Source organism: Halichoerus grypus, chromosome X, assembly GCF_964656455.1.
Source record: "Halichoerus grypus chromosome X, mHalGry1.hap1.1, whole genome shotgun sequence".
Classification (NCBI taxonomy): domain Eukaryota; kingdom Metazoa; phylum Chordata; class Mammalia; order Carnivora; family Phocidae; genus Halichoerus; species Halichoerus grypus.
Window position 1 is genome coordinate 6,823,437 of NC_135727.1, and position 16,408 is coordinate 6,839,844.

The window sequence follows — 16,408 nt, forward strand, 5'->3', positions numbered from 1 at the left end:
AAATGGAGACAAAGTTGTAAGCTAACAATACATTATTCAAATAAAGATTCAGAGATTGAAGGAAAGGGCAAAAGGAATTTCCTAGCAGACAAAGGAAATTAGCAGTGACTTTCAACGATGCGCCCTCAGTGCTCCTCAGGCAGCCTCATTTAAGCATCATGTAGTATTTTAGATCATTATTAAGATGGCTCAATCAAAAGCACATGTCCATCACAGCTGTAATTTTCAAGGTAGTTTAAGCAGTGTTCAAGACAAGAGGTACAAAAGGCACAGGCAAATTAAATGCTCCCACTTCTTCAGGGCTTAGTAACTTGAGGGCAGGGGCAACTTACCTCAACTTCATCACTTTCATTTATATCTTTATTATAACCTACAGGTGGTGGGAATCTCACATCATGGAATGGAATCTGCCTCTCTGGCTGCCAGCTGCAAATGAGCAAACACATAATTAACACGCCTTCCGGTTTGATGGAAACAATGACCACACTGCCATCAACTCTTGGTTAAGTGTGACCTTCTGTTTTTCTAGTTTAAAGAAGCAAATGCTTTTAAAACAGTGTTTTGCTGAGTGGGGCATAATGGCAATGTTGAAACATTTCAACAAAGTCTGCATGCAGCATAGCAGCCTTGTAGTTCTATTTGGAATATTCCTCTAAACACAATAGATCAACATTACAATTTTCCAAACAAGTCTTTCTTTCAGTAATTTCAGCCTCTAAGCAAGGCCACAACAGCAATTTCCTCTGATGCTTAAATTAAATGTTAGTATCAGTAAGTGTTAGTAACATCATCACCATACTTCTACTTGCAAAGGAATTTTAACCACATTCTAAGGACCACAGAAACTGGTCCTAAATGCCCTCTAATTCCCAAGCAAAATGGGGCAGCCAGCACATCAGGAATTCACAACTCACTTTTCCCCCTTTAAATTTAAGATCCCACGAGGTGGTCAATTCTTGCCATGGATAGCTGGCTGCTGATTAGCATGGCCTGGTGGGGTCTGCTAAACCACAGAAACCCGACGGAGACGGCCTACAGGAGTTTGGTAAGTTGCCTATGTTTTTAAATTTAAAATGATATGGAACAATTTTGAAAAACACCAAATTATTCTTTTATATCCAAAATTATATAAAATATTAAAAGACAAACTTTGCAAAAACACTGGAGGATTCAACCGCTGCAGCAGTCATTTCTGGGTTTTTTCCTAAAAAGCTTTCTTTAGTAAAATCCTACTGAGAAAAGTGCTAATTTTTTAAAAAAGATTTTATTTATTTGAGAGAGAGCAAGCATGCGGGGGTGGGGAGGAGGAGGGATAGACAGAGGGGGAGGGGGAGGGAGAGAATCTCAAGCAGATTCCCTGAGCTGAAACCAAGAGTCGGATGCTTAACCAACTGAACCACCTGGAAGCCTATAATTTTTTTTTTTTTCAAAGAAGAGCCATATATAAGGTAGCAGGGTAGGTAATTAAGTCAGAATTTGTGGAAATCCAATTAGGCCCATATTAGACTGAACTCTTTCTCTGAATTATACACATTTGAAAACTATGAAGCTTTAGAAAACACTGTCTTTACTTCAGAAAAGCCTTTTTATATTTACTGAAAATTAATGACTTTTAACATATTACAAATTCATTGCTAAATATGATTGGAAAAACATATAATAATACATAATATAATTTTCTGGGTTCCAAAGGAAGAATTATTTTAAGTCTTAAATGTACAGAGATAAAAATTCAAATTCTTTATAAAAAATGTGAAATACGGAAGGTAAAAACATAGCATCTAAAATAAGCTGGTGTTATAGTAATAGGAATTGCTTTATGACTGAAAGGAAAGAAAGGGTAAATGCAGTCTGAAGTTCTATAAAACATTAGTTTTTTTAACAGAAAAACCAAAAGGAAACGCCCAAGGAAGGGCAGAGACTACTTTGGTAGAGACCTATCATACACTAGAGATGTGCTCAAACCCAGTGTTGAATCTTAAACATACTCCATGAACACAAGGAAAACAGTTCATTTGTTTCAAATTCCCAGGATGACATCTTGAAGAGAAACTTTTATGTAGCTATAGAACAGAAGAGAATTAGGAGGTCCGAATGTAGAATAATTTTACGTTTATAGTAAAAACCTGATTGAAAACAAAAGAGAACTGATCTGTAAGTCACTGTATTAACCAGACACATTCTTAAATGCATGGAGGAAATGAGTGTTTGCTTAACACTTTAGATTAAAGACTACAGGAGAAATTGAAAGAGCGGCAAATAAAGATAACTCTTCCTTTATGGGAAACAGTGTTTATCTAGTGATGGGAGCAAGCAGATAAAATTACAAAAAAAAAAAAAAATTACTCTCAAGTCATCAAAGATTCTTCTGTTAAAAGTGTGATGTTGCTGTCTAGTGTATAACCATGCAAACCCATGGATACTCAAACCGGCAGAGGCAAATTCTGGAACTTTTGGCTCTATGCATTCAGAAAAAGTTATTCTATTATTTATACTTGTATTCTGGACTGAGATTAGTCTAAGAGCTGAGAATAGGGTTGGATATTCTAAATCCTTTTATCTCTGTCCCCTAAATGTGTTGCAGGCATCCAAGAGTACTACTACTTTGTCCTCTGGGTAGCTAAAAGAATCTGCTAACAGTCAAATTACAGTATGTTTTGGTCAGATACTATATTTTAACAAATTTACTGATATAACTCACATACCATATAATCCATCCACTTGTGTATGTAAAATTCAATGGTTTTAAGTATATTAACAGATGGGTGCAACCATTACCAGTCAATTTTAGAACACTTTCATCACCTCAAAAGGAAATCCCATGCCCTTAGTTATGACTCCTCATCTCCCTCCCCCCACCCCCGCCTTAGCAACTACTAAGCTATTTCTTTTCTCTCTAGATTTGCAACCTGCTTTTGGGATACTATCAATTCTCTTGGTACACAAAATCCAAAATATAATTGTTGACCATTCTTCAGAGTTCAGTAAAATCCTAAAGTCATGACATCGACACTCTGGCTAAGGAGTTTATATGTACTTTAGAATCTTGAATGGCTACTCTGAAAATAGCCTTTATTAATAAGTATTCAAAAACTTTAGTCAAGAGATTTGTCTCTCCTGATAAAATGCTACATCTATACCACTGATGTCTTCATATAGCTAACGTTCCTAGGCCTATAAGTATTTCTATTTACTCTTCTGGCAGAAAAAATGGGTTACCACTATTACTAATTATAAATACATGAAACATATAAAATAAGCTAGTAAGTAAATATGATTATTCCTGATAAAATGTACCAGACAACTAAAACCATCAATTTTAGATTTAATGTTATAAAACCCACATTTTTACCAATACCCATGAATCCATTCATTTTCATCTTGTAACAATTACAAACATTTCTATCCAAACTCTCAGTTACTAATACAGAAGAATTTGGTTTCTTTCTTTACGTTCAAGGGGACTGGGATGTAGGGATCAAGGTTAAACGAAAGGGATCTCTAGGGTCATTAGCAGGAATAGTCATTCCATTGGTTTTAATATTGAGTTGTTCAGGAACTTCCTGGTCAGTAACATGAAGATCCATTCCTGAAAAACACTCAAACTGGACTTCAATTTTTTTAAACGAGGAGTAAAAAGAGTAATTAGTATAAAATAGTATAGAACCCGAACATTAAAATTATATCAAGACACTTACTTGTTTTCAAATGCAACTGTTATTGAATCTTCATGAACATCCTTTACAAATGCCTGTAAGAAAAACATCAAGTTAAATTAACTTCTAAGCTTAAAGATCATGTTTTTATTTAAATTTTATAGAGATACCAAACATTTTCTGTTTAAGAAAAAAATGGAGCTTCAAATGAAAGTTTGTCAGTTTGTGAGGATGACTCATTCATGGATCACATCTATATTTAGCCACCTACTATGTGCAAGGCCCTAGGGATACGGATTAGTTAAAACAAAACATGAAAAAAAAATGCTCCAGAGTTCAGTCCAGTGAAAGAGCTAAGTAGTTATAAATTACAATGCAGGTGTTGAGTACAAAACTGGAGGTGCACTTTAGGCTAGAATTACTGAAAACAAAGAAATTTGTTCCATGCGCCACATGCCAGCCAGTATAGATCTGTTGTAACTTCTTCTCCTTAATAAAATTTTAGGAGAATACTACAGTAAATGACTAAATATAATCTCAAATCTAGTATATACAAGCACACTAAATTTTCCTTAACAACAATACGCTGCTAATACCACTAAAATGTCCAATTACCAGAGTTTAATTAAATTCTCAATCTCATAGGCACTTGGAGGAAAAAACAGTAATACAAAGTAGAGGTTTAAATCTTTTAAATCTGATGACGCAATTGCTAGTAATCTGCAGAAAGACATAACAAAAGTAATAGCTAACTAATTATCAAGAATTCTTTAATCAGCATGCCATCCGTAATTCTATGAAATGACATAACTAAAGTAATAGCTAACTAATTATCAAGAATTCTTTAAGCAGCATGCTGTCCGTAATTCTATAAAATTAAGTTTTTAATAGGTGCAGGAAAGGAGGTTTTGTTTTTGTTTTGACAATCAGAGGAGTAGGATAAGACATAAAGAAACCCAAGGGGCTTTATATTGTAATTCATTTTAAAATGGCTTGAGAGATTTAAGCTTCTTACTCAAATCTGTTCTGTACACGTTTCTCTCCTTCCTTGGTTTCTCCCTGCCGGTGAGATTACGGCCAAGATCCTTTTCTGGCTGTAAAAGGCCCTTCAAGACCTGGCCCCACCCCTCCCCTCTCCAAGCTTCATCTTTCACATCCCTGGAGGCTGTGATCCAGCAGTGCTAAACTACTCGGGCCTCTCTCCCTAAATGCTGTTCCTTTCCCATTGTCCTTCCCCTCTTTTCATCTAGCTACCTCCTATTAAGTCTTTTAGGTTTCAGTTCAGATGGCACCACTATGGGAAAACTCAGACTAGGTTAAATTCCGTCCTCTGCATTCTCATAGCACATTCTGTGCTTATCCCTACTATAAACTTACCCCACTGTATTATTATTGCTCATTTCCCCACTAACAGTACGTTTCCTAAGGTCTTATTTTATTTACTGTTGGACTTCGGAGTGCCTACTAAGAACTCAATGAGTAGTTATTAAATGGATCATTGCCTAAGGGGCTCCTATCCTACCCTTAGAGGAAAGACCCTGTGTGTGGGGGGGGTGGGTGGGGGGGTATTACATTTATCAGGGAAGACGAAGTGAGGAAGGTGAGTTTCCTTATCAACCTTTGAAGGCTGGGGAAGAATTAGCCACACAAAACGGAGTGGAGGAAAGAGGAGGCCTGCCAGGCCTAAGGGGTAGGGGGGTAAGGAACAAAGGCTCTGACCTGGAGAAACAGCTTAGGGTATGGTAGAAATAAACCCTTTGTGAACAAAGAAGCCAACACAATTCAAAGAGGAAAAAGAATAGTGTTTTTAACAAGTGGTGCCGGGACAACTGCATATCCGGGTGCAAAAGAATAAATTTTTGACCCTTATCTCAGACCCTATACAAAAATCTACTGAAAATGCATGAGACCAAAATGTAACAGCTAAAACTATAAACAAACAAGTGATCCAATGCAAATGTCTTGGTAAACATCCTGAAAGGCTTGAAGTGAAAGGATTTTAAAAAAACCTCAAGGGGCGCCTGGGTGGCTCAGTCATTAAGAGTCTGCCTTCGGCTCAGGTCATGATCCCAGGGTCCTGGGATGGAGCCCTGCGTGGGGCTCCCTGCTCAGCGGGAAGCCTGCTTCTCCCTCTCCCACTCCCCCTGCTTGTGTTCCCTCTCTTGCTGTGTCTCTCTCTGTCAAATAAATAAATAAAATCTTAAAAAAAAATAAAAAAATAAAACCTTAAACTTCTTCAAATATAAAATTAAAACATATCAAATATTAATTAGCTGCTCTTAAGAAAAATAATCAGGTGAGGCAGGGCCCTGGAAAACATTTATATGGAACTACGTAAACAGACACACCAATCTTCTGCAATTATGCTTAAAAGAATAAAAGCAAGGCTATGCTAAAAGTTTCCTTATAAGATCAAGGTGGACTATAATGGAATCCAAGTGTTCTGCTATACCCAGCATGGCTAAATTATTATTTCTAAGTTAAGTATGTGTATATATTTCTATAGATGCTGGTTTGGGGGGGAATTCATATTTTCTTCCCATTACTTATCCTTAGCTATATTTAAATCATGAGTACTTTCTACAGCAGCTTTTGAAAAAACTGGTTAAAACCAACCACGATGTTTTAGAATATACTAGATTTCATAAGGGTGCATGCCCTGAGTACTCTAAGGGGTTGTTTGCCTATTACTTCACCAACAGAAAGGCTTGATTTTGAGTTAAAGTTACAGGAATTGGTTACTCTTAATTTTATAAAGTAAGCCCCCAAATTATGAAGAATGGGAATAACAGGATCCCCCACCCCATTTCTCCCTTCTCTTTACCTGATACCAAATTAACAATCTGCTTGTGGGGGAAGGGAATCCATCAAGGATGAAAATCAAGACTGCTATTAGGAGGTGATCCCTTATTTACCAAGAAGGGCCACTGCTTCTGTTTTCATTCTTGTCTGAAGTTTTATGTTTGTATGTCTTGGCAGTAATTAACATTAGTTCCTTACTGTATATTATGCTGAAAATGTTAAGTCCTTTAGTCAGTTAAGAGAACCTTGTTATAGCTGAGTGAGGAACTGTTCTCACTTAATCAGGCATCTTTCCAATACTATTGCCCTTGTCTAAAACTATTCTGTCTACCATAGCAGCCACTGGCCATATGTGACTATTTATATTTAATTACAATTAAATAAAATTAAAAATCAGTCTCCCAGTTACACTAGCCACATTTCAAGTGCTCCATTGCCACACATGGCTTAGTGTCTACCGTAGTGAACAGCATGGGTAGAGACCATTTCCAACATTGCAGAAAATGCCATTGGATGGAACTGATTTAAAACATTTACAGGGGCACCTGGGTGGCTCAGTCGGTTAAGTGTCCGACTCTTGGTTTTGGGTCAGATCATGATCTCAGGGTTGTGAGATCTAGCCCCGCCTCAGGCTCTGCACTGGGCATAGAGCCTGCTTAGGACTCTCTCTCTCTCTCCCCCAACACCCCTCCTCCCTCTCTAAAAAAATAAATAAAAAATAAAACATTTACAAACGTTGGGGACTGCTTTCAAACCCAACTTAAAAGCACTCCAGAAGTCAGTCTCATTATAGTGCTGTATTTTTATTTTTCTCTCTTTGCCACAAAGTTATTGCACAGTTTAATCATACTCATTCGCCACGTTTGCCTAGTTCCTAAAATCAAACATTCCCTCAAAGGAGGAAAGTCTGCAACTGTTGTGACTATTAACAAAAGCTTTCAAAGGCTTCCAAGGCAATTCCGGATGTAGAGTGTCAAAAACGGTTTGAATAATCATCACAGCCTACTAGCCCATGGCCTTCAAGTTAATGAGGCTTATCTGTATGTGGATGTTCGCATGACTGTTCCAAAATCAGTCATTTTTAGTCATTGTTTGCATATTAAGTAAATACAGAAGGCAGGTAATACCTTCTCCTTGCTGCTGTAACACACTGAATAAAAGAAACTATTGGTTGCATCTGGCCTGCACTCACACCAAGGACAAACACCTCTTTTAACTTCTAAGGCCTTTTTACTAAACTGTCATTCACTTCCAACAAGGGTCCCATCTTCCTGCTGCTCATCATATTTTCTCCAATAACCATTCTTTTGGCCACCCCTCCCTTACCCCAAGACTCTTACCCTTGTGCCCGGGATAACCACAGAGCACTATCACCCCACCTGCCACCAACCTGGAAAACTATGTTTGGTTGTGATCCCTACCTATCTACACCGAGCAAAGTTGGTATTTGGGGAGGAGATAGGTTCAGGGGATTCCTGAGAGGTTACCAAAGACGGCACCGTAAATAATAGAAAGCACAAAGGGCGCTGCACCATACTGAATGAGAGCTAGGGATCTTACAGGAGTCAGTAAACTTAAAATTAAGAGTTTTGCTGTGAATGAGACACAGTCTTAAAATTTTGGTTCTACCAGATAAGCTGTGAGACTCACTCTCCAAGTGGTCTCTGTGCCTCAGACTCCTCAAATGCAAGTAACAAATGGATAGAGGGGAACTGGACCTGCCTTCTAAGGGTGTTGTAATGAAATCACACATGTCTATTGCCTACTACAATGCCCGCCTGGCACATAGTTGGCACTAAATAAATGAGAGGTAAAACAGAGAGGGGCGTGTTTTATAAAAGATGCAGAACCATAAATACTCTTGCAGTTGAGAAGTTACATCTTAACAAAAGCACACTAAAAAAAGATTTAAAAATTGGGATACAAAAAGAAAAGGCTGTTTCCTCAAAGATACAAAATACTGAAAGGTTACCTAGACTCTGAGAAGAAAAAAAATGTGATGAAAATCTTTGGGGCTTAAGAAAGGTGCTAAAGTGCAGTGCTCGACAGATACAGGCTCCTCATGGGGGAATAAACAAGAAATCAAAAAGTCATTATGGGATCCCCAACTTAGTGGCAAATAAATCAAAGAAGCAGTCACAAAATCATAGTTACCTAAGTGTGTGATGACTAGAGTTATCCAATTCAAACATTACATTACGAGGACTGATGAAACTAAGAAGTCCATCCTTATTTGGGTGAACTCTTACTCACCCTCACCCTCAATATCACACCCCTTAGCTTAGTAAACTCACAAATGAGTCACTGGTCACAAGAGTGCTTATTGTATAGACAAAATTTCAATATAAGGCCCTGACCACCACTGAAAACAACTACTACATTAACACTGAAGACAACACATGTAGTGCAATAATTCTCCTTAGAGAAAATGTAGAACACTGCAAAATGTCCCTCCTAAAGAAAACACATAGGACCGGGGGTAGGGGTATAGAAATCAAACCCAAGGCTTCACATATAAAGTGAGTTACCACTTTGTTACCTTTGTATGTGGGCACTAACAACATAAAGGAGTGAACAATGAAAAGGGAAAAAGCACAATTAACTTCATCAACAACCCTTCCAACCACAGCACAGGTCCAGGAATACTTGACTTTACTTGGGCACTTACCACAAATTCTGAGAAAAATGCATTCTTTCTGATTCATCCTGACCCAAAGATAACACAAAGGTAGAGAGAAAATAGTATGAACTTTCCTGTGTGTATGTAGTCTAACTTTTTAATACTTCAGTTCTTATGTGCTTCCAACCTAATGAAAGCAAATTTCAGAGCAAGGTCAGAGATTTCCAACTTTCTCTTTCCTTAGTGGGCATTCATATGAAGAATTACAGTGTAATAATATCAAGTTGCAAGAGTTTATAAAAAGGAAGTTGATACATAAGCTGAGTAGGTCATGACATCTTTGCATCAACAGTAAAAAGTGGTAACGTCTCCTTGCAACTGTACTTAAAGAACGCTAAGGAGGTGTTACAGTAACAAAATAAAATCGAAGGTTACAATGAAATAAAAAAATGGGCAAGAAATGAAATCCAGTTCATTTCTTCAAGCTAACTTTCATCATTTCAGGAAATCAGACTATCCGATCTCAAATCCCAGATCTGAGGACATTTACTAGCTCTGATGCTTAGTAGTAAGCCACTTACCTAATCTCTTTGTACATCTTCATTCTCATCTATAAAATGGGAATAACAACAGTACCTCGGGATTGCAGTAGAGGATTAAGTGAATTATTTACAGATGTAAAAGTGTCTAGAATAGTGCCTGGCACCTAGAAAGCTCTCAGTACCTCTTAACAGTTATCGTGATCACAACTGTAGTCATCTCAGGAAGCACATTCCCACAGTGGACAGAAATCAGAAACCCAATTATTATACCAATGAATTTTGTATTTAATTAATTTGGAGGTTTTCAGAATGTGTGAACATGAAGTTGGAAAATGCACAGTTCAAAAGGGGAAAAATGATGCTTACACAAAGACACTGAACATTAAAAAGTTAGACTCGGGGAAGAAAAAAAAATGTGGTTGACCTGAATAATTCACTTCCTTGAAGTACATAATAACACCTGTATGCAAAGTTAGATCTACAGACTTCAGAGAAAACATGAATAACGCCTTATGCAAGTTTATCTGTGGTAAACACTGATTTCTAGCAGGCTATGTAGCTAACATGACATGCTAGGCCACCAATGTCTTCCTTAAAAATATTTCTTCCTGATTGTACATTTTGTCATAGGTTGCTAGTTCCATAATATTACTCACCATGTTAAAGTCTGTCCTCAGATACCAAACTTAAAAACATAAGATATATTAAATGAAAATCTAAAAATAAGAATACAATTTAGCATATTCACACCATATCACATTAATCAGATATCAGTTACTATGTTTTCAGAAAACAAAAAGGTGTTATATCTTATGTATCTAACACATGATTTATCCATCTTTAGTAATTTTCATACTGGTACCCAAAACCTAGGATCAGGATATATTAGTACATTCACATCAGAATGACATACATTCTATACTTAAAATGGAGTTAAATTCATTTTCATTCTCAATATACCAAAACTCAGTCCCCCCAAAAGAAGAAACCCCCCAACACCCCCCCAAAAAAACCCTCAAAACACTACACTATTTTAGGCAGATGCCCCTAGAAGAAAGAACTTATTTCAACATTATGCGTTTAGGAAATGTTTTGTAAAGATTTTGTGAAGTTTATCCAAGTGTCTTAATTTCTTAAATAACATAAGACTCTAAGTTGTACACAAGACTAACTTTTTCTAAGTCAAAGAAATACCTAAGCATAAGAGTAGTGGCTCTGACAACTACTAAGTCTAACTTTCAAGTTTTTAAGAATAAACACCAGAGGGAAAAATAGAAATGAGCTGTCCAATCTTAGGTTTAGGTTTCATGGTTCTGTTAATTCTGAATCCTGAGCTTTAGATATTTTGCAGAGAAAGAATCCAAATATGCCCAGCTATACTCTATCCAGTTTATATTGTAAACTTGGACCATGTGCTCAGAAGATGGAGAATCATCCCTTGCAATATGGTGGTTCTGTTAGGCAAATCAAAGTCGAATTCCCTAATATTGAAGTCATTTGAATTGTTCATTTTTTAAAAGGCTTTTCTATCAATTTGATGAACCAGGTTCCCATTTTTTTTCATAAATGTAACATTTCTCCTAGTAGTTCATTTTTTATCAGTCTATTTCCCATATTTTCTGCCCATCTCACTGGACAAGCAACTGAAGTTTACTTTTTGCTTTACTTTATAACTCACAACAATACTGAGTCCTATAAAAACAAACCTTTTCATTATAGAAACGATTTTTCTACCAATACAGACCATTTGAGGTTTTCTTAAAAATAAACTTTAAGTAAATGTAACAGCAATTTCTCCACATATATTTGATCAATTTTCACATTTCTCAAGGAACTAAGGGACAGTCCATTCTTTTTATTAATCTTCAAATTAAGCAAAGTCGTTTAAAAAAAAACCCAACTAAAACGGGGGATTAATAGCAAAAATAGAGGGCATTTCTTATTATATTCCAATCAGTTTGCAAGCAAAATCACCAGAGCAAATCACAGGTTGCTAGAAGAGAACAATAAATCCTTCAAGACCACGATGTCTTGCCCTCTTATAGCAGGCAAACTCCACTGAAAGACATTAAGAGTGGTGTCCAATCTAGGCAAATACCACAGACAAATTAGAATACTGCTCAATCATTAACCCGTGCTTATATTTATTACAGTTAGCACCACAAATCTAGTGAGCAAAAGTATCAATCTAGGAATCAGAATGATTCTACACTAACTAGCAGGAATTATTATGGATCACTGAAATAAATGCAACCAAAAATTTGCCTGCAGAGTCAACTGAAACAATTTTATATTGGTGAGACTTAAGAACATAAATGCTGGGTTTTTTTCCTTTTACAGCTACAGGTTTTTTCTTTTGGCTAAAAGTATGAAACAGTTTACATACTTTACACACTTATGAAATATGTTGGTCTCCAAATATCTCCATAGAATTGCTAAAACACACATGAAGCCAATTGTTAATTTTCCCTTTGCCAAATGAGTCTTGTCTGAAACGTTTAAGTTAGGCTATAATTAATTTAAGAATTGTGTTGGACAACAATAGCTAACTTCCACATGTACCTTCTATTGCCCAAATACCGTACTAACGTGGGATATTACTTACAGAAGTTATAGAGGAACATTCAAGAGGAAACGAGTATAGATTACTATATCTACAGTAAGTACATACCAACAGACGCACGACCGATACATTAAAATCTTTTTAAACCTCCTCTTGAAAATCTAAGACATTAGTTGATCTGCAATGGTGTAACTTAAAAAAGAAAAATCCACCGTAATACTACGCATGTCTATCTAAAACCTCAATACTGTCCACCGCAACATTACACATTCAGAGAAGATAAGTCAAGTACTTGGAGCACAAAACAATTATTTCCACTCACGATTTAAAATTCTCTAGTAATGATGTACTTTCAGTTAATTTCCTTAAGTTTCATGGCATATATTCAGGCCTTTGGAGGGTTAAAAATGTTTTCCTTAAGTAGCAGAGTTGCTATAATGCTTTTTAGATGCTGAAGCATCTGTATTCCTGAATTTGGCCCCATTTATAACAAGGGAGGGGGACCGCGAATATTTAAGGTTACGAACTTCTCTAATGCATTGCTCTATTATGTCAGGGTCTTCCTGAAACTTTTGGATCTAAAAATCTCTCCTGAAATTCACAAAGAGAGACCACTAAAAATCAGTTGCCATTGTGATTCGGAACTGACTACAGCTTCTTACTACTCTTTCTCCACACCCCTTGCCCAGAACAGTGGAGCTCTCCGAAGTCCCAATGCTGGACCGGAAAAGAGAAGCCAAAGGAGATCTCAAACCCTCTTTGCAAGGCAGGAGGCTGCTCGACGGAAGCGCCCCCCGCTACTCAGCAACTACCCACACGTCAGGCCCGGATCCCACTGGGAGAGGATATTTAGGAAAAGGGAAATAAGCCGTCGCCGTCACTTCGCGCGGATACCGGCCCTTCCCGCCGGGATCTTGTACCTGCCGCCGGCGCTTGCCCATCCCCAGCTCTCCCTCGGCTCCCGAGAGGACACCTCCTTCTCCTTGCCCGCTCTCATTCCGATAGGCAGCGGGGCCTCTCATAGGAGAGGCAGCGGGGCTCGAGGGGCTTCCTACAGGCCCCAAGTCCGGTCCTTCTCTCCCAAACAATATCCCAACGAGCGCACCCTGGTCCCCGGGCGCGGCGCTCGGGAAGAGGGCCCCAGGCCTGCCTCCCGCGGAGGCCGAGAAGAAAAGGGAGGGAAAGAAGGGCGAAGATGGGGCCTGCCCTGGAGCCAAGTACCTTGTAGAAAGCGCCATTGGAGCCCCGCACTTCCACCACCAGCTCCTCCATCTTCTCGAAAGCCCAGCTCGCGCCGGGAGCCCGCCCCCGAGAGGTGGGCTGCGGGCGCAAGAGGCCCAGCCGCCGCCTCCTCCGCCTCCTCCTCCGCCGCCGCCGCCGCCGCCGCCGCCGCCGCGCTCCCGCACGCCCCCCGGCAGCGGCGCCGCCGTCACCGCCGCCACCCGCGCTCGCCGTCGGCTCACCGCCCGCTCGGAGGCGGCCCCTCACCGGAAGTGAAACCGAAACGGAGCAGAGCGCCTGACTGAGGCCGAACGCTCCGGCCGCTCCGCGTGTAAACAGTGAAACCGCATCACGTGACCGACACCGCCCCTCCCCCCGCGGGCTTGGCCCCTCGGCCCCGCCCTCTTTCTCCCCGCGGGCCCAGGAGCGCGCGCATGCGCGCTACTGGGAAACCGGCTGGGGGCCGGGCCCAACGTAAGGCGCGCGGGCTTGGCGTGCGCGGGCTCGGTGGAGGGCGGGAAGGCGGGAAGGGCGGTGACAGGTCGCACCGCTGGCCGAGGTCGCGCCGCTTCGCATCGCCTGGCGAGGGCCAGAGTGCCTATTCCTGTAGAAGGTCAAGTACAGGCGTGGGAAAGGTCCTTCAAGTGTATTCACTTATCCGAGTCTGGGCTGGCTTGGGTTGGAGGGTTTGTTTTTTTTTAAGTGGGGCAGACTCTGAGCTGGAGGTGGAGTAGGGGACAAGACTAAAGGTGAAGAATTAGATTGAAGACGACTTTGAACTAGTAACAGTGGCAACCACGGTGACCCAGGCTTGTGTGACCCTTAGAGGCAGAAGGTGAGAGTAACGCCTCCCCCTCCCCAAGAGATTTTGGGCTGTCCTATGGATACATCCTGTGTTCTCTGAGGGGCAGTGGATTGTGTCAGGACCTCTGGAAATGTTAGTCCTCCCTCAGACCCAGCACTGACCCATGTACTTCCCTTCCCTCGATTCAGTTTCATACTTGACATTAAAAAAAAAAATCTTAAACACTTGTTAATTTCTTTACCGTTTATTTTCCTACTATTTTGCCCCTACTGTGTGCCCACCCTGTACCGGAGGGTGGGGTGGGCATGTGTGCAGCAGTCAGGTGACTTATCTGCAGGGGCCAGAGCACCTGTTTTCCTTGCAGCTCTCCCCCTTTACCCTCCACAGTACAACAAACCCCAGCTCTTTCTCATTCCTTTTTTTTTTTTTTAAGATTTTATTTATTTATTTGACAGAGAGAGACACAGCGAGAGCAGGAACACAAGCAGGGGGAGTGGGAGAGGGAGAAGCAGGCTTCCCGCAGAGCAGGGAGCCCGATGTGGGGCTCGATCCCAGGACCCTGAGATCATGACCTGAGCCGAAGGCAGACGCTTAACGACTGAACCACCCAGGCGCCCCCTCTTTCTCATTCCTATTGCTGCACTGTGCTTGTATCCACTTTGACCTAGGTTTCTTTTGGAAAGCTTGTATCCAACTGAAAAGTTTATTGAGCCTCTACCGTATGCCAGGCACTGTGCTAAGTGCTAGTGAGAAATTGGTGAAGAATAAAAAGAGAAAGATTGCCAGCATTTAACTTGGAACCTAGAGGCATAGATGGACATAAATGATCAGAAAAGTAAATGTGGAGTTGCAACTGTGATAAGGGTGATGAAGAATTAGGTACACCTATGATAGTGGGACAGGACCCAGTCTGGGGTGGATGAGGGGCAGTCAGAGGTGGGAAATGACTCCAGCTGGACTGTGACCAGAGAGAGTTGGTGGAGGTGGGGTGAACTGCCTCAGGCAGGTGTCTCAGAATTAGAGGTGTTGTTGGGCCTCCAGTTCCCTTCCCACCCCACTCCTAGCCAGAACAGCAGTGTTACTGGGGTGGAGCTCCAGTTTTAAAGCAGTGGATCAAGGGCCACATTCCTTGAGGCCACAGTACACAAAAATGAGCCATTGGAATAGGGTTTCTGGGGGGTAGTCACAAGATGTGAAGACTGCAGGATGGCTGAAAGAGAATCTCACCACAGCCTGGATGGGAGCAGAGCCCACTCTTTAACCCCAATGTAGTTAAAGGGGACAGATTGATTAGAATGGTTATACCATCCACATGTAGGGTGTTGTTCAGTTCACCCAGAGCTTTCAAACATTATCACTCTTCAGAACCTCTACAAGCCATGCTAAACCTAGTGCTGTTCCCTGATTCATTTTCATGCCTCCATGTCTCTACACACACTTCTGGTTCCCCAGAATTACCCTTATCCTTAGGGTTATCAGATGGATTCCTTTTTTTTTTTTTTTTAAGATTTATTTATTTTAGAGAGAGAGAGAGTGAGTGAGCAGGGGGAGAGGGGGAGGGAGAGAGAATCCCAAGCAGACTCCCTGCTGAGCATGGAGCCTGACTTGGGGCTCGATCCCAGGACCCTGACATCATGACCTGAGCCGAAATTAAGAGTCGGATGCTTAACTGACTGAGCCACTCAGGTGCCCCTCAGATGGATTCCTATTAGCTAGTTATTTTACCTCAGGTGCAGAGAGTTGAGTTAACTTTGCTCCTCAATTCTCAGCACATTATCATCATCAGTCACTGCCAGGCTCCTTTCTTATTTTTATTATTTTATATTGTTATTATTTTTCATTGTCTTACGCAATACCCACTCCCATTCTTCTTCTAGATACCAACTGGAATGTGTTGATATAGATTCTTGATAATTTAAGACATGCAGTGTTTTGTGTATGCTTTTACATTTACAGAGATGGTATTGGACTGGAAATGTGTTTCTCACTGTTTTCACTCAACGTGGATATTCTTGAGTATATCCATGTTGCTGTGTGTACACCTAGTTTTGGGCTTCTAACTGCTGCTGAGTATTCCACAGATTTTACTGATAAATTTCCCTGGTGATGGGTGTCTAGGTTACTGCCAACTCCCTGATGTCACACTGTGGTGAAAACCCTTGTGAATGTCTTTATGAACCTTTGCAAGAATTTTTGTGA

The 16,408-nt window shown here is 40.3% G+C and overlaps 1 protein-coding gene across 10 annotated transcripts in view; it reads right to left on the reverse strand.

The window, feature by feature from the left end:
• Positions 1 to 13,750, reverse strand: part of FMR1 (fragile X messenger ribonucleoprotein 1) — a 38,029-nt gene extending 24,279 nt beyond the window's left edge. For 5 of the 10 annotated variants that reach the window (XM_078064596.1, XM_078064594.1, XM_078064591.1 and 2 more), the window contains exons 1-3: positions 13,405 to 13,747; positions 3,699 to 3,751; positions 333 to 426 (exon numbers count right to left, since the gene is read on the reverse strand). In XM_078064596.1, the coding sequence (XP_077920722.1) occupies positions 333 to 426; positions 3,699 to 3,751; positions 13,405 to 13,455 (198 nt within the window). In that variant the 5' untranslated portion in view covers positions 13,456 to 13,747. Of the gene's footprint in view, positions 1 to 332; positions 427 to 3,698; positions 3,752 to 13,404 lie in introns of all 10 variants that reach the window. The other 5 variants (XM_078064597.1, XM_078064590.1, XM_078064595.1 and 2 more) reach the window with 4 other exon arrangements.
• Positions 13,751 to 16,408: the final 2,658 nt, after the last annotated feature.